Source organism: Sitophilus oryzae, unplaced genomic scaffold, assembly GCF_002938485.1.
Source record: "Sitophilus oryzae breed Bouriz unplaced genomic scaffold, Soryzae_2.0 scaffold_85_pilon_pilon, whole genome shotgun sequence".
In the NCBI taxonomy this organism is placed as follows: domain Eukaryota; kingdom Metazoa; phylum Arthropoda; class Insecta; order Coleoptera; family Curculionidae; genus Sitophilus; species Sitophilus oryzae.
The window spans coordinates 3,112,691-3,139,329 of record NW_022147483.1 but is presented as its reverse complement, the minus strand read 5'-3'; the positions used below and the strand labels follow the sequence as shown (position 1 = coordinate 3,139,329).

The 26,639-nt window shown below is 34.8% G+C and overlaps 1 protein-coding gene across 9 annotated transcripts in view; it reads right to left on the bottom strand.

The window, feature by feature from the left end:
* LOC115890194 overlaps window positions 1–26,639 on the bottom strand; it is a 104,698-nt gene that overhangs the window by 45,961 nt on the left and 32,098 nt on the right. For 5 of the 9 annotated variants that reach the window (XR_004051590.1, XR_004051589.1, XM_030910354.1 and 2 more), the window contains exons 9-13: window positions 25,246–25,465; window positions 17,038–17,214; window positions 14,123–16,672; window positions 14,008–14,064; window positions 6,040–6,480 (exon numbers count right to left, since the gene is read on the bottom strand). Coding sequence is in view for 3 of the 9 variants with exons in the window: in XM_030910354.1 (XP_030766214.1) it covers window positions 6,040–6,480; window positions 14,008–14,064; window positions 14,123–16,672; window positions 17,038–17,214; window positions 25,246–25,465 (3,445 nt within the window). In the remaining 6 variants the exon portion in view is untranslated. The remainder of the gene's footprint in view (window positions 1–6,039; window positions 6,481–14,007; window positions 14,065–14,122; window positions 16,673–17,037; window positions 17,215–25,245; window positions 25,466–26,639) is intronic. The other 4 variants (XR_004051591.1, XR_004051593.1, XR_004051592.1 and 1 more) reach the window with 4 other exon arrangements.

Genomic DNA, 26,639 nt, shown 5'->3' with positions numbered 1-26,639 from the left:
AATATAGTAAAAATGTGTTAATTGTTGTCATAGTTACCGATCGGTCCTATGGCAGATATCGCAAATTTGTACCGACGAAAATCGGTATCTCTACCGTGCCCTTGTTAACCTCACGGTAGAGATACCGAGAGTCGTCGGTACAAATTTGCGATATCTGCCATAGGGCCGCCGATCGGTAACTATGACAACAACAATCAACACGACGCTCATTGGCCGTACGTACCGATATCTGTCGGTAACTTACCGATACCGACGATTGTACAGAATAGCGCCCCAGGACAAGACACTAAAAACATTAGACGATCAAATCTATTTTTCCAAAGCTCCTTGATTAAAAATTAGTGTTTTTAACACAGACATGGCACTCTAGATTGAGATTTAAAATACAATTTGTTTTTGAGCGAATATGTCAAAATTTGACATATGATACGTCATTCTATTTAGAATGTTATTTTCTATCGAATAAAGTAAAAAAATACCAAGGGTGCCATTTAAAAATCAAAAATTGTAGTCATTTCCGGTGAAACAGGAAGTGACAGAAAACAATTGAATACGTCAATCAATCCTAATTTATGTCATATACTCACATACCAAATCTCATTTTTTAATATAATTTACTTTTTTTGCCACTTAAAATTATATAAATATCATTATATTGTATAAGATTTAAATTATAATAATTTGAACCACAGTAACTAAACTGAGCATCAATTGAAGCGTAAAGTGCAAATTTTTGCATTAAGTTTAACTTCTTGTATTTTTTAAACTTTTGAAGGAATTTTGAATTTGCCAGCCAGATTCTAAAACATTGTTTTATCGACTATCGAACCGTTCTTTGTAGTTTTTTTCAATTTTTGGTCAGGACCCATAATACAGGGTAAAACAAAAATGCGCGCATTTTTAACAAAATTTTAAGTGAGCCTCATTTTGTGGAGGGATGGAGATCCATTTTTTGTGGGTAGTTTGAAGGAGGTGTTTTATATACCTCGGGACGTTTATGAGTTTTTTTGGCTATCGCTCTCCATTGCGATGTTTTCGATATTCTTATGATTGTCGGTAGAGTTTTAATACAAATAATTTTATCTCATTGTGAAATGAAGATATCGTATTTTTAAGCATTATGCATTTTAATGTATAATTAAATAAAGCAAACAAATAATTTTATAAAACTAAAAAGTGTTACAGTTATACAGGGCGTTAAAAATTGATCTAGCTGGTATATTTAAATTATATGAACAGGTTTTATTATGTAATTGGTATAACAAAAGAAGCATTTAACAATTTTTCATTAACGATACAGTATAATCACTTAGTATAATCATTAGTTAATACGCATAATACTCAAAAATACAATATATTAATTTCATAATGAGATAAATTTATTAGAATTAAAACCTTACCGAAAATCATAAAAAAAGAAAAACATTGCAGTGGAGAGCGATACCCCAAAAAAACTCAAAAACGTCCCGAGGTAGAAAACTGCTCTATTAAAATACCCACAAATAATGGAAATACTCCATCCCCCCACAAATGGCAGGTCACTTAAAATTTTGTAAAAAATGCACGCATTTTTGTTATACCCTGTATTATGGGTATTGGCCAATAATTCGATAAAAAGCGTTTCAGAATCTGGCTAGCAATTCAAAACGCCTTCAATAGTTCAGAAAATACAAGAAATTCAACTTGATGCAAAAATTTTCACTTTACGTTTGAATTGGTGCTCAGTTTACTTTTAAATAAATTTATTAAACCATGTTATTTGATGTATTTTATTAAGCTGAATCGAGTAAAATCCGTCCCAATGCGATTGGATTAACGGTTTAGAAAATATAGGGTTTTTTCGTTATATTATCAGTTTCACACCACTGTGCGGCGTCGTATAAATTTGCTAGCTGCAATGTATGTAGAAAATTCGCTCGGCTTTTTATCGAGTATGTCACATTAAAATCGGATTTCAATTTATTTCATTCTAGTATCGCTTGCGTTCGTCGCATGGTACTCGTCCACTCAAGGACTATATATTCTAAAGGACTGTTCGATCGCGTCAAATCGCCGCTGTCGTAGTCGCCGTGGAATGCTACGTCACGCGCTGACCAGCGCTCCACAGTGCGGCGGATGGTTATTCAAGCGGGACAAAATCTTAAGAGCAATGTTTGGGACTTAAAATCTAAGAACGTAGCAAATGGTCTGATATATAGCAACTATATGGTTAAATTTATTTATTTATTAACAACTTAATTTATTAATAAATAAATACAAGATAATAAAACTATGATATTATTCGTACATGACACACAAAAACCGTATTGCAAACTATTGCCAAATACATAAAATTATGATATTAAAAAACTCTTTAGCAGTTTTTTTTAATTAATTTGCAATCTTGTGACACCCTCTATAATTTATTTAAAAAAAATATATGTTATTTTGAAAATAATAAATAAGATAGATATTTTAATTTTAATTTTAACACTCGCTAATTGTAAATTCATATATAGAAAGTATCTAAGACAATTTTTTAAACTCAGTGCCTTTTGATGGAGTTGTTTTGTTTTTATACTATCCGATTGAAATGAATCTTTTTGGGCATTCACCTATTAAGCTTGAACTCCCTGTGTTGGTAACATCATTCAACATATCGATATTTGAAAAAAAGTGAAAGTTTGATATCTGCAGAACAAAGGCACGAAGGATTTTAACAAATAATATACGTACAGTAGAAAAGTACATACCTTTGGCAATCTTCAACATAATTTGGCTTTCTAATAAAATGTATAAGCACTTGTAAATATTTTGTTTTCGTATGATCTCTGCCTTGCTGAACAGAAAACGACCAAATTTGGTTGATAAAAATGTATCGAAATACAAAGAATATTCATGCATTTTTGTATCAATTGGAATGTCTACTATTTATTCTTATCAGTACACATTTTTTGGCTTATTTCTAACCAAACGCTTTTGTCCCGCTAAATATATCTTCCAACGCACTGTGCGCTCGTCCGTCAAATGCAAAAATAACTCTAACGCGCCAACTTCAACTCGGTCAGTAGATGACGTAAAAAAAACTGACAGTGCAGGAAGATAGGAATCGAACTATCCTTATCTCTATAGTATCCTTGCTCGTCACTTGCATCGCTCGTTCATAATCGAGCGATGTCGGTTATTTCAATAATCGAGTACTCGAGCGAATTTTCGCTCGAGTTTTCCCATCATTAATTTATATACCCATTCACCGGCTTAGCTTCACAGAATGCAGTTTGGAGTCAATATGGTTACTTTATAAATATATGGTTTGTATAGAGTTTTCAATAAATTTTTGTCTGTCCGAATATTTAGTTGTTAGGGCTCCTATAATTGTATATATTTGTAATATAATTGACGGTTTCTTTGTCAAAAAACTGAACTAGACTGAAAAAAAGGAGGTTTCCAATCAAATATTGTAGCAGGAGAGGCCGATGAAACTGTTCTTCTGACACATTTTCAAGAAACGGTATGAAATGTAAATAAATTATTAGAGAAGTTAGATGAGTGCCCATTTTCGCTATACAGGGTGCTACAAATTCGAGGTACGAGCATTGGTATCTCGGAAACCGTAATACCTAGATACGAAGATGGTTAAATTGGGACAAAGTTGCGCCTTGTGGCGTTCACCAAGATACCATCAAAAAAGTTTTAAAAATTTCAAGGATTGCTGAGTTTTTTGGAAAAACGGATTTTTTTGAAAATCAATTTTATTTTTTCCTGTCGTTGCTTTTTAGAAAATCAAAAAACTAATTGCACATTATCATAGCAACTTTGTTAGGGCTATCTGAGAGTACCTATTTTTAGATTTTAAAATTAGCTGATAACTTGTGAGATACAGAGGCCGACTTAATTTTTTTAAATACGGACCTGCATTTTTTATTTCAGGTTATGAAAGAACTCGGTCTCGTGAGTACAATGATATGCCACACTTAACTTTTTTTTGTTTCGGAAGTTTGAACACAATTTATTTAAACTAATTTCAAGTCCGACTCTGTTTTTTTAATATTTAATTTATTCATCGTTACAATATTGACATTACATTTCAATTCTTCAATTTATGTTCATTGTTTATTACGATTATTCCTTAGAATTGAAGGAAGAAACGAAATAATATACAGGGGGTTCCATTTAAAAAAATGTAACTTTGATGTGCCACGACTTTATGACCGACCCTGTATACTTAAATTTGGGTCTTGTGCAGAACAGGTCCCCACGAAATCGTGGTTTTTTTAATTTTTAATGTGGATCCCATAGTTAATGGAATGGTTTAAAAGAAAAAAATTGTTGGATGAACCACTTTTTCTACGAAAAAAAATAATTGAAAATTCCAAATTTTCACTACATTTCAATGCGAAAACTCCCTATTATAACCTTCATAAAGACGTAAAATACAAGGTTATGCACAGTGTTGCCATACTCACCCTGTGTAAAATCGACGAAAACGTTCTACTTTATATTCGTTTTTTTTACATTTAGTACGCACTTTAAGAACACGAAAAATTAAAAATATAATAAACGAGGCAAAACAAAAACACTATAAAAATAAATTGACAATAAAATCATTACACAGTATTTAGCACAATTGTTTAAAAATATATTTTTCCCGGATTTGTTCAGTAAGATTCCGAAATGGATGTGATCTGCGTACTTCCAAACACTCCCCACCAACCTAACCTAACCAATGCATTAACACCCCCAAATAACCAGGCTAACCAATGCATTAACACCCTCCAAATAACCAGACTAACCAATGCATTACCACCCTCCAAATAACCAGAATATCTAACCTAACCTAACCTAACCAATGCATTAACACCCCCAAATAACCAGGCTAACCAATGCATTAACACCCTCCAAATCACCAGGCTAACCAATGCATTAACACCCTCCAAATAATCAGGCTAACCAATGCATTACCACCCTCCAAATAACCAGCCTATCTAACCTAACCTAACCAATGCATTAACACCCCCAAATAACCAGGCTAACCAATGCATTAACACCCTCCAAATAACCATGCTAACCAATGCATTACCACCCTCCAAATAACCAGGCTAACCAATGCATTAACACCCCCAAATAACCAGGCTAACCAATGCATTAACACCCTCCAAATAACCAGGCTAACCAATGCATTACCACCCTCCAAATAACCAGGCTAACCAATGCATTACCACCTTCCAAATAACCAGGCTAACCTAATTGAGCCTAATGAGAAAAATTTAATTGATTACGCGTCGAAAAACAGTATATATTAAAAAAACTTATATTTTCGTAGAACCTGAAAAATCCGCAAATTTTATTTCAGAAATTGCTTTAAAATAATCCACACTAACGAATAAGCTACTAGACAGTTCAATTTTTGTTGCACTAAAGTGATAACTTACCGTTTTAAGTCCCTCCACAACAACTTTATTTCAGAAGAAAATCATATAAAGTAATTTTATTGACAACGTCGCAAATTCTATGCGAAGGCCATAGATGACATACCGATGATCGATTAACTGTCAATCGAAAGTCATAAAATTGCTAGCTTGAGCTGATGTAAATAAATATATTTTCTTAATTTTTATGCTTACAAAGAAGATTCGTTACATTTTTTGTGCTTAAATTAGATCATTCCACGTCTATATAAGGTAATAAAGTACTAATATGTGATGTTTTTACTGAATCCGTGTAGAAAATTTAACATATTTACTGTCCGTCGCCTGTACCTAAAATACGTTTTTTTGCCGCTTTTTAAAGATAAAACACATTCATCCAACAATTTTTATGCTTAAAAATATTCAGTTTAAGATAATCTTGCAAAAAAATCCCAAAAAAGTGTTAAATGCGTGGGGACCTATTGTGCACCAGAGCCCTTAAATTTATTACCCGCTAATAGTTATTTATAAACCCTATAACTTTTATGTTTAACTTTTTGCGGTACCTCCTATATTTTATCTAATAATCGACTGTTTCCATACGTAACATAACAGCAGTTACCAATTTTTTACTATTCACGATATTACTTACTTTTATATTATCATCTGTTGGCTCAGTGTGATTACTGAACAAATTCGGGTTGATAACAGAATGAAGTTTCCTATCTATTATATTATTATTATCCCTAGCGTGTTCTTTGTTAACTTCTATCAACCCGTTACATGTTGCTTCTGTTGTCCCCGTTTCTTCAATGGCTTCTTTTACTGAGCAGGTTTCCAGTATTTCTTGGCCTGTATCAGGCTGTATGACTACATAATATTCCTCCGGTGATATTGCAACGTCTGTATGACATTCTCTTGTTGCTTCGTGATCTTCAGTATCCATAGGCTTTTCCACATAATTTCCGCTAGTAATATTATCATTTACTTCAGACACATTAAGAGCTTCTTCGTCTCTATTTGATTCTACAGGTATCGAAAGTTGTGAATGCGTTTCTGGATTGTTTTTCTCGATTAGTTCAGTGGTAGAATACTGCAAAAACATGAACATTTTACTTATAACTTTTCCACCAATAAGGAAAGGACGTAGATAGAAACATACACGTAGAAAAATATTGTATCTTCAATAATGATTCAAATTATGCTATTTTTTATTGTTTAAGCTAAAAATTTTCTAAAGCAAACATAGGCCAGTCGCCAAGTATTAAAAAATAGCTTATGGCCGGAGCAAATCCGGACAAGTTAGAATAAATTTTATTTTGTTTAGTTTAGTGTAAGGAACCACGTGTTAAATTTGCACCACCCCCAAAGCCCGGGTTTGACCGCCATCTTGGAAAAAGTGGCTAAAATTCGGTTTATTTCCCATTATTTGTCAATAACTCGATTTCTATCAACTTTAGTGCAAAATATGTAGAGACCAAAATTAAAGAAGAGGAAAAACTCTATAAAAAACGTTATATGGGTTTTTTCGTGCGACTACCCAAAGTATCGATTTTTACGAAAACAATATTAAAGTTTTATATAATGTACGTGTTCAATATATCGGGGGTTAACTGTACTTGTTTCCACACCACCTTGAACGGCACCCCCGAGACATAAAGCCTAAAAACTTGTTTGCTACTGGTTGGTAGTAGCCTGCTGTCGCGGTCATAATGGAAGAACGCAATTTGCATTATGACCGCAATAACGGACTAAATTTTTATTGTTGCGCGACTGGTGGAAAATTAAGTTTAACTGCCTGTTAAATTTGCACCACCCCCAAAGCCCGGATTTGACCGCCATCTTGGAAAAAGTGGCTAAAATTCGGTTTATTTCCCATTATTTGTCAATAACTCGACTTCTATCAACTTTAGTGCAAAATATGTAGAGACCAAAATTAAAGAAGAGGAAAAACTCTATAAAAAACGTTCTATGTACTTTTTCCGTGCGACGACCCGTTTCCAAGTTATCTCGGTTTAAACACGCTAAATATATAATAAGCAGTTATTATTTCCTCTATTCTAGGCAGTTTTTGTCTTTCCGAGAACCTTATTACTCCTGTTGTTAAGCGGAATATTTAACTCAAGGTCATGTACGATCGCTGCTCGACTGCAGGAGACACAATTAAATAGTAGTCGTCTGTGATTGGTTGCATGAAAAGACAAAAACATTGCTGTGAAGAACTTGTTGCGAACGCATCCCCAGAAGATATAAAAAAAACTGGACGATTTCTTCTTCATCTATATGGATCCAAAAAATGCGACTCATTATATATGTACAGATACCAGTGTTTCGTAAAATCTATTACCAAAGGCTTACCAAACCTAGCATCATTACCATCAACCAAAGACGCAGCTCGTTTGCACTCCTTCCGTACGTACAGTCAGGTACAGCTATGGTATGGGAATGAAAAATCACATCTGGATTGGGGATGGAAAAATTAAAAAAATGGGTTGATGTCCATTGTTACTTCCCAAGATGCAGCTCCCCAAGAATTATTAAATTTGATTTCATGTAAATGTGCCAAAGGTTGTAATACATCTTGTAGTTGCCGCAAAGCAGGTTTGCGTTGCTCGGTAATGTGTGCACTTTGTCAGGGCAAATCATGTTCGAATAGTTTGGAGGTGGCAAATTTAAACGAAGATGAGTACGAGGACAATTTTCCTTTCGATAATAAATATAAATAAATAAATAAATAAATGCCTTTATTGTCAAAAAATTTCTCAATTTGTGGACAAAGGTAAACTAACAAACAAAGTAGAAAAAAAAACAAGGTACACAAACAGACAAACAAAAGACAATACAAAGCATTATACAAATAATATTGTCAGTCTTATTGTTAAAATAAACATATATAAATGTTTACAATGTCAAAGAACAAAAAAAATTAAAATAATATTCAAAAATATTTAGCCAGTTTATAGCAAAATATCAATGACCTCTAAATAAATTAATTTCGATATCATTAGTAAATATAGCAATAGCAAACATTAGACCAGTGTTTTCAAGATCAAATTCGATTTTCAATTCAAATATAATTCATTACGGCGTAGAAAGCCTTGTCTAGTAAATAAGAGTTCAATGCTTTGCGAAATGAAAAAAATGATGTTATGGATTTGATTTCAAATGGCAGGTGATTGTGCATTTTTTTCGAGTTGTATAATATTGAACTTTTAACTAACTCTGAGCGTGGGGTAGGTAGATAAAGATCTTGCTCCGCGTTCCTGAGTGGATAAGTGTGAGATGGCCTTTCTTGAGAAGCTGATACATGTTTACGTATTAGGCAAACGGATTCAAATATAAATAAGGAAGGAAGAGTCAATATTTTTAATTCTCTAAAAAAGCCCCGGCAATGAGTTCTGCTGTTTAGTCCCAGTGAATATCGAACAGCTCTCTTCTGGAGCTTGAAAATGCGGTCAAATTGAGCCGCACAACACGTACCCCAGAATGGAAGGGCATACCTGAGGTGCGACTCAAAAAGTGCATAATAAACAGTTCTAGCCACTGACAAGTTAAGCTCCTTAGAAACAGACCTTAATGCAAAACAGGCAGAGCTCAATTTTTTCGACAAAGCTTCGATATGTATGTCCCATTTCAGAGAATTGTCCACAACAAGCCCTAAGAATTTTACGGATTTTACGACGTCAATGGTGGTGTTGTCAAGTACAAAAGGCTGCAACGAGTTTTTATACGACAAAGCCTTAGTTTTAGAAATGTTGAGACTCAGGAGGTTCGAATCGCACCAAGATTTAATGGTGATTAAGTCATTTGATATAATCCTATGAAGTGCCGCGATGTCCTTGTTGCTCCAAGTGAAGCTAGTGTCGTCCGCAAAAAGACATATTTTGCCACTGATGTTTATGTTAGCAATGTCGTTAATAAAAAGAAGAAACAAAATAGGGCCTAGTACTGAGCCTTGTGGTACTCCACATTCTATTGGCTTGCTAGAAGACAACGTGGTATCCACCCTCACAAGCTGACTTCTGTTGCTCAGATACGACTTAAACCATTCGAGAGATGTTCCCTGAACCCATAGTGCTGCAGTTTATTAATTAGATTTATGATTTACACAATTGAACGCCTTAGAAAAATCACAGAAAATTGTTGCTGTAGAATGATGGCTATTTAGGCTGGAGTAAACTTTATTAAGGAGGGAAAACATAGCGTCATTTGTGGACTTGTTGCTTAGAAATCCAAATTGATATTCAGTAAGTATTTTGTACTTAAACAGAAAAGATACCAGCCTGCTTTTAACCAACCTTTCTATGATTTTAGATAGCGTTGGAAGGAGTGCAATTGGGCGATAGTTAGAAGCTTCATCTTTGTCTCCTCCTTTGTGCAGTGGAATGATTATTGCCGTCTTAAGACATTTTGGAAAAATACCATTTTGGAACGACATGTTTATTAAAGTTGTTAGGTGATTCAGAGTGCTTTCTGGCAGAATCGAAAACATTTTTAAAGTTAGCCCGTCGGTCCCAGAAAAGTTTACATTATCATTAGAGAGATAAGAAAGTGGATCATGAGGAGGACATATGGTATTAGTTAAGTTTTTCGCTACATTTACAAAGTAATCGTTAAGGTTCTCAGGCGAGGTAGAGATATTGCTAGACGAAGAAGCTTTGTTTGTTAACTCATTCACAATAGACCATGTTTCCTTAGCAACATTACCAGAATTGACTATTCTCCTATTATAATAAAGGTCCTTAGCGGCTCTTATAGTCTTATGATAAATTTTTCTGTATAGTTTTACGTAATTGTGGAAGAAGAGACTGTCTGAGAATTTTTTTAAGTGAGATAATGAACGCATGTTTTTAGAAGATATGCGTAGACCTTTAGTGGTCCAAGGTTTATTATGCTTATTTTTTATAGGCCTAAGAGGAAAGTATTTGAACGCTAGACTGGTTAATGTTTTTACGAAAATAGAAAATTCGGTGTCGACATCATAAGAGCTAGATAGATAAAGATCAACGAAAAGAATATTCTGCACCTTATGAACCAGATCCGGAATATGGCACAGATGCGGAAGACGTTCAGGAAGATTATATTGAACAGCCAGTAACATTAAAAAAACGAAGGAACTCTGATGAACCTTCCACCTCAAAACAAATTTAAGTTGACGACATGTGGATTAGGCCTATTGGAAATGGGGAGACCACTCAAAAAAAAACGCGCCGGGTACTTTACCTCAAGGATAACCTTTACCTCCCTGAGAGATAAGGCAGTTAAACTTAATTTTCCACCAGTCGCGCAACAATAAAAATTTAGTCCGTTATTGCGGTCATAATGCAAATTGCGTTCTTCCATTATGACCGCGACAGCAGGCTACTACCAACCAGTAGCAAACAAGTTTTTAGGCTTTATGTCTCGGGGGTGCCGTTCAAGGTGGTGTGGAAACAAGTACAGTTAACCCCCGATATATTGAACACGTACATTATATAAAACTTTAATATTGTTTTCGTAAAAATCGATACTTTGGGTAGTCGCACGAAAAAACCCATATAACGTTTTTTATAGAGTTTTTCCTCTTCTTTAATTTTTGTCTCTACATATTTTGCACTAATGTTGATAGAAATCGAGTTATTGACAAATAATGAAAATTGATTGACTACGATTCTACAACCAAAAGTCGGCAACACAAACTCTTATGTGAAGGAGTCAACACATTTCGTTCAAAAGTTAAAAGATCCAGAACTGGAACCATCTGACATCATGGTAAGCTTCGATGTGGTATCCCTATTCACGAGAGTACCCCTAGGCGAGTTAACGGATCTAATTAAGGAATCATTTCCACCTGACATCGCAGAGCTTTTCCGAGTGTGCCTGACTGGTAGCTATTTCTTATGGAACGGCAATTATTACGAACAAACAGAGGGTGTCGCAATGGGCAGCCCAATCAGCCCAATAATTGCTAATTTCTTTATGGAAAGATTAGAAGAAAAAGCGCTAGAGTCATCAGTTCTGAAGCCCGCAGTATGGTTTCGTTATGTGGACGATACATTTGTTGTTTGGAAATATGGACGAGACAGCTTAGATGACTTCCTTCATCACCTTAATACACAGAGCCCGAGCATAAAATTTACCATGGAAACCGAAGAAAACAACCAACTGGCCTTTCTCGATGTGCTTGTCAAGAGAAATGGAGACCATTTGGATCACACGGTGTATCGAAAACCCACTCATACAGACCGGTACTTGCACAAACTGTCAAATCACCATCCAAGCCAAAAACACGGGATTATCGGAACACTAGCAAATAGAGCAAACGCATTTGTGCTAAGGATCACATACAAGAGGAACTAAGTCACTTAAATAAAGCCTTTCTTGCTAATGGGTATAATGAGAAAGAAATAAAGGCGGCGCTAGCACCTAGGCAGAGGAGACTTGACGTCAATGAACAGAATAACACCGTTAATAAGGCCTTCCTTCCATATGTCTCCCAGGTTACCGATAGGATTGGAAAAGTTCTCAGGAAACACAACATCAAAACAATATACAAACCTACCTGGAAAATAAAGGGCTGCTTGAGACCAGCCAAAGATAAAAGGGTACCATTATCCTCTGTAGGGATCTACCGTATACCTTGTTCCTGCGGTAGCGTATACATTGGAACTACCAAACGCTCAGTAGGAACGAGACTTACGGAACACAAGAGAAGCTGCAGGTTAGGGCAAACAGACAAGTCGGCCGTAGCAGAACATGCTCTAAGAGATGGTGACCACAAAATCCAGTTCGAAGACACCCAAGTCATTGCCACAACATCTGGATATCATCCTCGTCTGGTCAGGGAAGCTGTTGAAATTCACAAACATCCAAATAATTTCAACAGGAAGGAAGAAACTCTCTACCTAAACAGAATTTGGCATCCAGCTATATCTAGGACCAAGGTAGCGGTACAGAGAAGTAGACCAGTTCCGGAAGAACCACCACCGGAACAAGCCACGCCCCTTCCGCCGACGCATAAATACGCGGTACGCCGACGCGGAGGCATCAGTCTAGTGTGAGCAATCGGAGCAAACACACCTCTGAGGATGCTAGCCACTCGTGCTGGCGAAACGTTAGGAAGCAATTCTAACCGACGACGGCCTAAAAACCAAATTTCTTCAAACGATGGCCGCGAAAGGCTAAACCACTACAATTTTTAAGGTGTTTAACAACCTTTTTCTCAGAGTATAACGTGCAAAAAAATAGAGGATTTTTTTGACCCACCCTAATGTATAAACAATAGTGTTTATTAAAATTGTAATCTGATTTCTACCATTAGAAGTGGGATAGTACCCTGTAAGTAATTAAAATGTATTCTTATAATAATATAATGTTCACGCCAATATACAGGGTGGTCCGAATTGTATTCCGGAAACTTCGGCAGCATATTCTGCAGATTAAAATAAGTAAAAAGTTCGTATAAATGTATGTCCTAAAATGCTTAGTTCGGAGATACAGGGTGTAGAAATTTTATTTTTATTTCGATTTTTTCCAAATAATTTAAGAAGCAACGTCAATATTTGGATGGAAATTGGTGTCTGGCAGTTTTTGAACATGAGAAATTTGATTTTCATATTAATACGACTCCTACTTGTAGAGGGCGCCACGTGCATGTGCTTTAACTGGTTTGAAGAGTAATAACTTTTCATCCATACCTGTATAAAACTACTGAGTAAAAAAATATATATTTACAATTTTTTTTACATAAGAAGGTCTCTTGGTAAAAATCGCTACGAGTAATGGTTCTCGAGATATTTGAAATTGAAATTATCAATACCTGTCATCATTGACAAATTAAACATGTTGACCAAATAGTTATTAGACTGAAATCTTTTTGTGCAAAAAGTTCAACAGAAACTGTTTAATCATCATTTTTCCGCAGAAAAAATTATGATTAATTTAAAAAAATAAACATTTATTATTTCAGTCAAATAACCCTATTCAATGTGTGCTTATTTTTTTGTCAATAATGACATGTATTGACTATTTCCATTTTAAATATCTTGAGAACGGTTGCTCGTAGCGATTTTTACCAAGAAGCATTTTTTACGTAAAAAGTCATGGAAATGTATATTTTTTTAGTCAGTAGTTTTGTACAGGTACCGTCGAAAAGTTATTACTCTTCAAAATAGTCAAAACGCATGTAGGTGGCGCCCCCTACAAATAGGAGTCATTTTGACATCAAAATCAAATTTCTCGTATCACAAAACTCCCAGATACCAATTTTCATCCAGATATTGACGTTACTTCAGAAATTATTTAGAAAAAATGGAAATAAAAATGAAACTTCTACACCCTGTATCTCCGAAACTAAGCATTTTTAAGACATACATTTATACAGACTTTTTTACTTATTTTTATCTGCAAAATATGCTGCTGAAGTTTCCGGAATACAGTTCGGACCACCCTGTATTTTTTGTCGCCTCGTCTGCGTCCGTTGATTGACTTAAAATCTGGTCACTTTAGGCTTATTTTTAATAAATAAGTAAGTCGATTTTGTGACATCAAATGTTTCCCCCTTACCCTTCACATGAAAAAAAAATCCCGTTACGAACGTTTTGGTACAACCTGTAAAATTAAATCTATCTAGAAACATTACCTTTTCTTGCGAAGATTCCATTTCCAGTAATTTTGAACCAGCGTCGCTTGTATTTTCCTAAAATAAAACAAATTTAATTTAATACCATTCTCATTATTATCTACCATATATCTACCTTATCTGAATTACTGATTTCTCCATTAATGTACGTTTTAGGGTCTTTTTCGGAAAATGGTTCCTCCATGTCTGTACCAGCAGGTTTAGATCGTTTGTCCAAAACCGAGGGTAAGATTTCTTCATTACTATCTCTAGTTTTCGAAATCTCCTGTTTACCTATATTTTCCGTCCGATTTAACATCGCTGGTAATATACAAGTTTCAATAAAAATTAAGTGGTTTTGGCCGTTCCGCCTGCCATTCTGTCCATTGTTTTTGGCCGTGTCTCCTGTTTTGTCGATAAACGGTGATCGATTTTCTGATTTAACAGGTTCTGTATTTGTTTTGCTTGCAGGATTATCTGTGTCATTTTCTTTTAATATGTTCGTATTACTAAGAGTTTCTGTAATAGTTTTCACAATTTCATTAGGCCTTATTGTTTCAGCATTATCTTTTACTGGCAAAGTCTCTTCTATACGTTGGTTATTGGATGCATCAGTAAAAGGAGATTGAACTGCACCAACATTCGGAAGATTTTCGTCAATTTCCATAGACGTTTTACCGCACTGGTATCGTTGGTTGGTAATAGTTTTCATATTTCCATTAAGCCTTGTTGTTGTTCCAGCATTATCTTTTACTGGCAAAGTCTTTTTTATACGTTGATTATTGGATGTGGTGTCAGTAAAAGGAGATTCTTGAACTGCATCGACGGTCAGAAGATTTCCGTCAATTTCCATAGACGTTTCACCGCACTTTGAACCGTTTAAAATGGGTTCAATTTCGTCCGGTACAAATATACTGTCCGTGTCATTGGCCGTGTCTCCTGTTTTGTTGACAGACGGTGTTTTATTTCCTGAATTAACCGATGCTGAAGGACAGTCTGTATTTGTCTTGCTTCCAGGATTATCTGTGCCATTCTCTTTTAATTTGTCCTTTTTACTAAGAGGTTCTGTAATAGGTCTCACAATTTCATTAGGCCTTGTTATTGTTCCAGCATTATCTTTTACTGGCAAAGTTTCTTGTATACGTTGGTTATGGGATGCGTCAGTAAAAGGAGATTCTTGAACTGCATCAACGTTCGAAAGATTTCCGTCAATTTCCATAGACGTTTCACCGCACTTTGAACCGTTTAAAGTGGGTTCATTTTCTTCTGGTACAAATATACTGTCCGTCTCATTGGCCATGTCTCCTGTTTTGTTGACAGAAGGTGATTTATTTTTCGATTCAACAGATACTGAAGAGCGGTGTGTATTTATTTTGCTTGCAGAATTATCTATGACATTCTCTTTTAATTTGTTCTCATCACTAAGAGGTTCTGTAATAGTTTTCATAATTCCATTAAGCCTTGTTGCTTTTACTGGCAAATACTCTTCTATACGTTGGTTATTAGATGTGTCAGTTTCCATAGGCGTTTCACCATACTTTGAACCGTTTAAATTGGGTTTATTTTTGTCTGATACAAATATAATATCCACCTCTTTATTTGGTTCTGTAATAGTTTTCATATTTCCATTAAGCCTTGTTGTTGTTCCAGCATTATCTTTTATTGGCAAAGTCTTTTTTATACGTTGATTATTGGATGTGGTGTCAGTAAAAGGAGATTCTTGAACTGCATCAATTTCCATAGACGTTTCACCGCACTTTGAACCGTTTAAAATGGGTTCAATTTCGTCTGGTACAAATATACTGTCCGTGTCATTGACCGTGTCTCCTGTTTTGTTGACAGACGGTGTTTTATTTCCTGAATTAACCGGTGCTGAAGGACAGTCTGTATTTGTTTTGCTTCCAGGATTATCTGTGCCATTCTCTTTTAATTTGTCCTTTTTACTAAGAGGTTCTGTAATAGGTCTCACAATTTCATTAGGCCTTGTTATTGTTCCAGCATTATCTTTTACTGGCAAAGTTTCTTCTATACGTTGGTTATGGGATGCGTCAGTAAAAGGAGATTCTTGAACTGCATCAACGTTCGAAAGATTTCCGTCAATTTCCATAGACGTTTCACCGCACTTTGAACCGTTTAAAGTGGGTTCATTTTCTTCTGGTACAAATACAATGTCCACGTCATTGGCCGTGTCTCCTATTTTGTTGACAGACGGTGTTTTATTTCCTGAATTGACCGGTGCTGAAGGACAGTCTGTGTTTGTTTGGCTTCCAGGATTATCTGTGGCATTCTCTTTTAATTTGTCCTTTTTACTAAGAGGTTTACCTATATTTTCCGTCCAATTTTGTTCACTGTTTTTGGCCGTGTCTCCTGTTTTGTCGATAGACGGTACTTGATTTTCTGATTTAACAGGTGCTGAAGGGCAGTCTGTTTTCGTTTTGCTTGCAGGATAATCTGTGGCATTTTCTTTTAAATTGTTCTTTTTGCTAAGTTCTGTAATAGTTTTCCCAATTCCATTAAGCCTTGTTGCTTTTACTGGCAAAGCCTCCTCTATACGTTGGTTATTGGACGTGTACTTAGAACTATGTAAAATGAGTTCAGTTTTGTATGGTACAAATTTAGTGTCCGCTTCTTCATTTGGTTCCGATGATGTTTTTACTTTGGAATCTTCATTTAGGTCGGTGCAAAACTGCAACAAAGGTTGTTAGAGCGAATTCGTTTCAACATGCAAAAGCGAGAGCGAAGAGTGAAAAGTTTCCAACCTCATCACGTATACAGCAACATTCGTGTAAAAAATATGCGCATCTCTTAAAAATACGCACCAAAATTTCAGAAATTGTTCATGCTTAGTTGATATTTGGCAGTAGTTCGAGTGAGTTGAGACGAAGCGCCGATTAATCATTGTAGTCCAAATAAATCCTAATTTGGGCACCGAAATCATAGTTTAAGAGTGTGTAGATTTTCTATCGTGTTAGATCGGAATCTTTTCACCCTACCCTTGTATTGCTGAAGTTGCTAGTTAAAAAAAATTCTCTAAAATTAAGAATTTTATACCTGTACATCATCATCGTCGGAGTCGTCGTCGTCTATTTTAATAACTGGTGCTGTCTCGGTACATTTTTCTATCACAGTTTCATTTTCGAGAGGGCCCCACTTCAGTTCCGTACCGCCGTTGTTGTTGCTCTTACTCTCTTGTCGTTGCTCTATATAACTTTTACTCCACCGATCACTCTGTAATTCAATTAGGTTAACGATAATAAACGTCAATTTTTTTTATTAACTGATAACCCTATGCCTGGGGATTCAGGTAATAGCTCTGCTGTAAAAAACGTCAAGTTGCCGCATTTATTTATTTCCTGACATTGTCATTCGTTTTGACACTTCAGTTTTGTACATACTTTGAATAAGAAGATTAAGTATTCCGTTGTTTACTTTGGTTATGGTTTTATGTTCCGTTTCTATCGGTTTTCTGAAAGTTTTCTTATTACGGAACGCGGTTCCTGAAAAATTCGATTATAACTGTCATCAAACTAACCAGTGCGAGAAGGTTGGGTTTTCTGGTTTCGTTTGTCAATCAATGTCATTTATGTGACAGAAATTAAGCAAATATTGGAAGTTCAAGTGAAATTCTAATTTAATTTGTAATAATATTTCGTATTTACATCCAAAAGCAATAGAGGTAGGCAGTAAAGGTAAATAAATTTCATTAACTAAATAGAATTACTTTTTAGGACCATTTAAACTTATCATGCAGCCATTGTCTCTTAAAGTCAGGAACATTTAAAGAAAACATGAAAAACAAGACAAGTAATCGTGAATGTTTTGTAAGCTATAAAAATATAAATATTGATTAGATTTATTTATTATTGATCTGTTTTAATATCTAACCTGGAAATCTTCACTTGAGCTGTCTAACGAGTTTAACAGTTTATTAATAAAGTACTTTTCAATATTAAACTCCATTGAAAAGAAGACGCAAACGTAAAAGCAGAGAATAGGTACATTAAAAATGCATAAAAGATAAATTTTATAATAGAGGTATTGAAATTTAGAAAATGTCAACATTTGACGTTTCCAATATTTTACCAAACCGTTCCGTATCAAACCGGTGTTTTTCAGGAACCGCTCTTTACCGTAGTTTACCGGTCTGGTTCGCCTGGTTTTGCAACGGAATACAGCCTAAGGAAGGAGCATAATGCTATCCATGTATTCATGCATGGTGAGCGGAAAAAGGACTCTAGGGTGGGAATCCTCGACAGTTCTGTTTGACGATTCATTTGACACATTTGAATTTGATTTGAAATTTTGTGCATTTGTCAGTCTTTACGGAGCTTATTTTATGTTATTTATTATTTATTCTACTACTGATGGTTGTATAAAGGTAGTAAATCTAGATGGAAATTGTGGCAGAACTTAAATTAACAGTGACACTATTGCGATTTATCGAAAAAGACTTTAAAATAGTTGGTTGTGTAGCGTGCGGTAGATCTCAGTCAAAAATCGAGTGAAATAATGGAACAATTTTTCGCTAGTAAGTAACTATATAATATACATACGTGTAGTAAACCGATAATTTATGAAATTCACTTAAATTAGCTAATTATATATTTTTTCTTGCATTTTTGCTTTTATCTACTACTTGTCAAAGATTAGATGTCAAAGAATTTAGATACGTCAATTTGACTTACCTGCTTCAGTAGCGTATCGGATGTTTGTGTTAATAAATAATTATTATGACTTATCTATTTTTATTAGAATTTTATATTTTTATAACAATTTTAATAACTACCAACATTTATTCACAACGTAAAATAAAACAACAAATTATTGAGTCTACCCCACGTCTACCCTACATCATAGTTTTACACTTTTTAAATAAAATTAAAACGGCACTGAGAAACCGGAATTTAAGTCGGCCATATTTGAGTCCCATCGCGGTGGACCTAAGATTTTTGATATGCCCCTTCCTTAATTAATTATTCAAAGTGTACATAGATAAAGGAAATAAATTTGGATTGGAATGCCCGTCAAAATATATAATTGTTTTGGGTCCCGACACGCGACCGTTGTACTCGATCTGGCGCTGCTATAGCGGTTGCTAAGAACAACCGCCAAACAATAACAGAAATAACGTTCTCTTGCCAAAGTCAGAATCTTGAAAAATTATAAAATCTTTCAACATTTAAATCGCCCTCATTGAAAAAATACCGACAAGTGTTTAAAGCGTCCATTTTCAAAGTAATTACTGCTATCTTTTGAGTTTAAGTTTTATTTACTCAAACCCGTGATAATTGTGAAAAAGTGGCATTAAAAACTTAAAAAGCTGTGCTGTGAACTGGAAAGTGCAAAAACCATCGTGGACCGTGGCATAACGTCGGTTTCCAATGTTTCATAGGTATTTCATATATGTCCTCATATGAAATCAAGTTTCTTGTATGCAACACACTGTATTTTATTTATAAAATTAAAAGAAAATAATAATACATTTGAATAAACAATATTTGGCGACATAATTCCGGAAAAGCCGAACCGCTCCGAAATTATCAAAAGCTTTGGGTCGCGACCGTTGCAAGAATAGCGCCAAATAGTATTTACATTGTCCTTATAGTCCAGTCCCTTTTTCGGAAATTTTAAGTTTGAGAAGCATTTTATATTTGGAAACTACCCTTTTCCCCTAATTCGACCCCGCTGAATCCGATTCTGCCTGTTGCCAGAGCGAAATCTGAACCAGAAGTGAGATATTCAAGATGGCGGATTTTTTTTGAAATTCGATATTTTTAGAGTTCCCATTGACATAGAAAAGTGACTGAGGTGTCTAAATACATATTTTCGAACATGACTAATTCAAAAATGTACAGTAAAATTTATTTGGAAAACATTTTGTGTCGAAATTAAAAAAAACATGAATTTTAACCGACATGCCTACAAAAATATGTTTTTAAACATGAGGAAATCAAAATATATATGTTAACAAAAAAACTTTTGAGCTAATCTTTATTGTTAATTACAAAAAAAATATATTCAGGCCAAATTTAGGCAGACACTTTTACATGGAGTACACAGCTTTATGCATTTTACATTTCCCTTCCTACAACTGCAGTTCTTGGTATTGCAAGAAGTTTTGCAATGGCAAATTACAAATTCCGGTCAAATCGTAGGTATAGGGTCAAGAGTCATTAGAAGTGGGGCTGTGTGATTCCGGTCAATAATCCAGCCACAATCTTCAATCGCAGGAAGTGTGTGCTCAACAAACAAAAGCTGTGGTATTTTCCTTCTGCTGCTATCAAATCACCTACTGCACTTACTCTTATATGTAGCTTATAGTCAAAATTAGATAGTTCTAGAATTTTTTCGTTCATATTTTTTGACATTATAAGCTTCAATTTTTCTTTTCCTTTTTCCTTCTGACAAAACAAACATCTATCCCTATCCGTTTTGCCTGCCTTCGATCGTGTTAAAAAAAATGTTATCTGGTGCATTAGTGCTGCATTGATCTTTTCTATCTTCTAATCTCTTGATTTTTTCTGCAGAGGTAAATGTAGAATAGCAGGTTCGGTGGTAGGCCCATGTTAAATCATTATCTCGTTTAAATACATTTAGAATCCGCTGAATGGACTCGCTAAACTGAGTGTCACATGCATCTAGGCGTTGTTGAGCACATGCCAATAATTGTGCTTGGCCTGTTACACATATCTTTGACAATCGCTGCTTGGGAATATTTTTTTGACATATTAAGCATAAGCTGCACTTAATTGAATTCACGTCAAAGCCGTTGTCCGCCATTTTAATATTCCACCTGAACGGAAGAAAAACATGTTTTTTTCATTTGAGATTTAGTTTAGAACGGTTACTTCTAGAGTTTTCAGCATGGAATAAAAGTTAAATTCAATAATAACACAATTTACAATATATTATATTAGGTAGTTGTTTAGGCTTTCGCGGCCATCGTTTGAAGAAATGTTGTTTTTCGGGTTATTAGGCCGTCGTCGTTTGGAACTGGTTCCTGACGTTTCGCTAGAACGAGTGGCTAGCATCTTCAGAGGTGTGTTTGCTCCGACTGCTCACACTAGACTGATGCCTCCGAGTCGGCGTAGCGCGTATTTATTCGCCGGCGGAGGGGGCGTGGCTTGTTCCGGTGGTAGTTCTTCCGGAACTGGTCTACTTCTCTGTGCTGCTACTTTGGTCCTAGATATAGCTGGATGCCAAATTCTGTTAAGGTAGCGAGTTCCTTCCTTCCTGTTGAAATTATTTGGATGTTTGTGAATTTCAACTGCTTCCCTGACAAGACGAGGATGATATCCAGATGTTGTGGCAATGACTTGGGTGTCGGTTCGAATTGCATATTGTGGTCACCATCTCTTCGAGCATGTTCTGCTACGGCCGACTTCTCTGTTTGCCCTAACCTGCAGCTTCTCTTGTGTTATGTAAGTCTCGTTCCTACTGAGCGTTTGGTAGTTCCAATATATACGCTACCGCAGGAACAAGGTATACGGTAGATCCCTGCAGAGGATAATGGTTCCCTTTTGTCTTTGGCTGGTCTTAAGCAGTCCTTTATTTTCCGGGTAGGTTTGTATATGGTATACAAACCATATATACCATATACAAACCTACCCGGAAAATAAACAGCGCGGGATGACACGAGCGCGTAGGGTTGCCACCTGGCCGGTTTTCCATTAACAAGGCCGGGTGCCGGTTAGCATCCAAAAAAGCCGGTTTTCTTAGCATATCATTCATATCAACAACCAGACGAAAAATAAAAATCGAATACTGTTAAACAAAAGACTAAAAAGACCCAAAAAAGGGGCGTGGCACCCAAAAATTTTTCGGATATGAATGCTATGTTGACATGGTTAAGAAGGTTGACATGGTTGACCGAAATTTTTAGTTTTTTTTTGGAAGGCCGGTTTTCTTTTGTCAAAAAGGTGGCAACCCTACGAGCGCGCTGCTGCCAAGTGTCAGTTTCTATTTGTTTTTCTTTATTTACAGTGTGCTTCTGGCGAAATACAATAAGTAATAATATAATAACCAATGAATGTATTAAAAATAGTAGCTCATTGTATAAAATTCATGTTTTTTTTTAAATTTCGACATAAAAAGTATTCTAAATAAATTTTAGTGTAAATTTTTGAATTATTCATGTTTGAAAATATCTATTTAGCAGGGTTGGCATGATTTAAATCATGATTTAAATCGTGATTTAAATCAAGTGATTTTTTAAATTTTAATCATGTGATTTAAACCAAAAAATTTTATTGAAACTTTATAATAAATCAAAAAATAACTGTAAAAGTTATAAAAATCTATCCTAGAAAACTATAAAGAATATTTCTATAACAATAATAAATCGAAAAATAATTGTAAATTTTATAAAACTATATAAAAATATCTATTCATCATTTTAAATCAGGGTTGGCATGATTTAAATTAAATGATTTAAATCAAGTGATTTTTTTAATTTTAACCATGAGCTTTAAATCAAAAAAATAATTTTATCGAAACTTTATAATAAATCAAAAAATAACTGTAAAAATTATAAAAATCTGTCCTAGAAAACTATAAAAAATATTTCTATAACAGATAATAAATCGAAAAATAATTGTAAATTTTATAAAACTATATAAAAATATCTCCTCATCAATTTAAATGTTGAACTGATTTTTGAAGTAATTTCGTGTGAATGCATAAGACCACTAAACGCAGGGATTTATTTTAAAATTTATGTATAAGTGACAAAAATTCGCTGTTCGAATACATATCATTTGCAGAATAGTGCAGAACTAGGTTCCTCTGATATAGAGACTATATCTTCATTCCCGAAAATCTATAATCGTTGTCAGAAAATATGTTATTTTATATATATTTTTTTTCGAAACATTGGTATGTTTCCAAATTCTTACCGATCTTTTTATTTGCAGTAAGTACTTTACACTTTAACATTAGATAATACTAATTTCGTTCTCGACTTAAGACTATTTCCGAACAATAGTGTATTGTTTTATTAAGAGTAGAAATTATACTTTTTTTGACGATGCTGAACATTTGAATGACCATCGTAAACCTGTTCCGACGTTAGAAGGAGGCACAAAAAGTACATTTTTACTCTGAATAAAACACTATTTTTTTAAAACATTACAAATATTTTTTTAATCAATTTCAAACATTGCAAATAATAGAACCAGTAATCGAGAAACGATTTGTACACTCGTTGAATTTGACACCTAATATCAGTTCAATAATATATTTTTGTACTTTTGTGCTTAGGCGTAACAGTGCTTTACTTTTATGCCTATAGCCGTCAAAATGACAAAAATTAATACTTTTGAGACGTTTGAAAAAAAATCCTTTTGATATGAAGCGAGCGACTTTTTTGCGGAATATATTGGTGACCGATGTGGAAAAATGACACGCCCCGCAGAATTGTCTTGTCATCGGTATCAGGCATGATCATTGCCATTGTGGCAATGTATGTTTTATATGTACGAGTATATGCATAAAATCAATAGATATCTTATTAATTCAATTATGACCATTAATGAGGCCAAAACATGTTTGATTTTATTTGATTCATTAGCATTATTTTTGATTTTACAACGTTTTTTCTCTCAATGTATAAGACGATAAAACGGAATTTATTACGAGTAGAAAAAATATTGTGCTGGGTTGGCGTTGGTTTCTATGTAATTTGACAAATGAAGCTGTCTCTTTAGTTGTCAATTTTGAGTCAATATTTTTTAATTCTCTTTCATGTCGATTGCTGATTCAGTTGGAGCCAGAAATGGCTCAAAACGAAATAAGTAAATTACCAACATATATTCAGGCTGAGGCGACAAACGCCATATCCAAACTACTTCCATTTAAATCCCGAATAACTATGAACAGGAATACAAAATTTTTCAAAAATGGAAGCAATTAAAAAACGTGCGAGAAGAAATAAAGTTTTTAACCTGTTCTCGCTCTTAAAGTATCATTTATTCTACGCTTGGCGGTTAAAGTACTATTTTATCTACTATTTTTGATAGATATAAAGCAGTTTTAACAGTTGCCATGGAAAAAATACAATTTTATTCATATCCCGTTTAATTTATATTCAAGTAGAGTTTGTATAAAATCCTACATGAGTAATAAAATTTTAGTGATTCTTTAAACGTGTTTTATAGCCAATAAATATTTCACCTAAATTGAGTAACAGTACGTTTTAAAATGCCTTCAGTCGATCGATTGGTTAATTCTTAGCCTTGTCTGTTTAAAGTAATACATCAATAAGAGAAGCATTTCAGTTTATATTATTTTATGGTATATTTTATAAATTATTTCCTCCCCCCCATTATTATGAAGTATACATCATGCCTAATGTTATCGGTATCGCTCAGAGTTATTAAGATTTAGCCATTTAGGATAGGACTTTAATTGGAAATAAGTCCTAGTCATTTGGAAATCCGATTTATATATTGTTTTGAATTAAAATCAAAAAAATCTGACGTAAATCAAAAAAATCCGATTTAAATCAAAAAAATCTGATTTTTTTGATTTTTTAAGAAAATCATGATTTTTTCCAACCCTGCTATTTAGTCACTTTTCTATGTCAATGGGAACTCTAAAAATAACGAATTTCAAAAAAATCCGCCATCTTGAATATCTCACTGCCGGTTGAGATTTCGCTCTGGCAACAGGCAGATTCGGATTCAGCAAGGTCGAATTAGGTGGAAAAGGGTAGTTTCCAAAAAGTAATATGAAATGCTTCTCAAACTGTTTTAGAGACACCTTTTTTAAATTTTGTTACTAGTCTATTATGGACACTTTCCAATCTAAACTTGTTTCATTTATCTATGATCCTGTATTACGAGTTTTGGTTTAAATAAATAGTGTTGTGATACTTTAAGCTTATTAGCAAAGCTTGCAGTCGAACACTGTTCTTTTTAGAACCTCTTTTAGTGCCAAGTGTACAAGATAGCTTAATAGCCGTAAAAAAATCATCGCAACATTATTAGAATATTTTGACCGGGGAAGCGGTAGTAATGGCTCTTTGTGTCCCTTAAAAACTGTTAAAAAAGATACCCAAGTTACCTTAAAAAAGATGAGTTTTGTTGGTGTAAATAATAACTGTTTATATATTTATAATTAATTTATGTTTCCTAAAATATTTTGATTAAAAGAAAATATATAAAAGTGGGCAACGCTGTACCGGTCAAGCTTAATTACGCGACTAAAAGTTTATTGAGTATTAACTGTAAATATGATCTAGGTCAATAAAAAACGACTTACATGTTTGTGCTCACTTGATACGCCGCTCATCTTCCAGTCTGCTAGAATTTGAGCCAAAGGCGAGCTAGAATAGAACTGAGATTGGAACAGCGAACGCCGACGCCCTCTGTTATCAATGTCGCTACTGAACATGTTAAATTTCCTGAATACACTCCTTCGACTCGACGAAGAGATATCTCCATAGTCCTCCCTTTTTCTTTGGTTTTGTTCCTTTTTGTAACTGAAAAACGTCCAACCCTTAATTGTTGAGAATTCACATTCACAGGTACGCCTGTGACTAGTCAACAGCATTCCGATTCTTTTTAATGAATCGGCACATCCTTTAAATTTTATGGATCCGTGCTGGCCACGATTCAATTGAACGAAGCGTATTGTAAGCAATGAATCAATTCTCACGACTCTTTGAATGAACGAGTCGTAGAAACGAACGGTCGCTGTGTGACCCGATTCAATTCTCACGACTCATTTTTAAAATTCGTTCGTTCAAATTTTATGGATCCGTGCTGGCCACGATTTAATTGAACGAAGCGTATTGTAAGCAATGAATCAATTCTCACGACTCTTCGAATGAACGAGTCGTAGAAACGAACGATCGCTGTGTGACCCGATTCAATTCTCACGACCCTTTTTTAAAACTCGTTCGTTCAAATTTTATGGATCCGTGCTGGCCACGATTCAATTGAACAAAGCGTATTGTAAGCAATGAATCAATTCTCACGACTCTTTGAATGAACGGGTCGTAGAAACGAACGATTGCTGTGTGACCCGATTCAATTCTCACGACTCATTTTTAAAACTCGTTCGTTCAAATTTTATGGATCCGTGCTGGCCACGATTCAACTGAACGAAGCGTATTGTAAGCAATAAATCAATTCTCACGACTCTTTGAATGAACGAGTCGTAGAAACGAACGATCGCATTGTGATCCGATTCAATTCTCATGACCCTTTTTTAAAACTTGTTCGTTCAAATTTTATGGATCCGTGCTGGCCACGATTCAATTGAACGAAGCGTATTGTAAGCAATGAATCAATTCTGACGACTCTTTGAATGAACGAGACGTAGAAACGAACGATCGCATTGTGATCCGATTCAATTCTCATGACCCTTTTTTAAAACTTGTTCGTTCAAATTTTATGGATCCGTGCTGGCCACGATTCAATTGAACGAAGCGTATTGTAAGCAATGAATCAATTCTCATGACTCTTTGGATGAACGAGACGTAGAAACGAACGATCGCATTGTGATCCGATTCAATTCTCATGACTCTTTTTTAAAACTCGTTCGTTCAAATTTTATGGATCCGTGCTGGCCACGATTCAATTGAACGAAGCGTATTGTAAGCAATGAATCAATTCTCACGACTCTTCGAATGAACGAGTCGTAGAAACGAA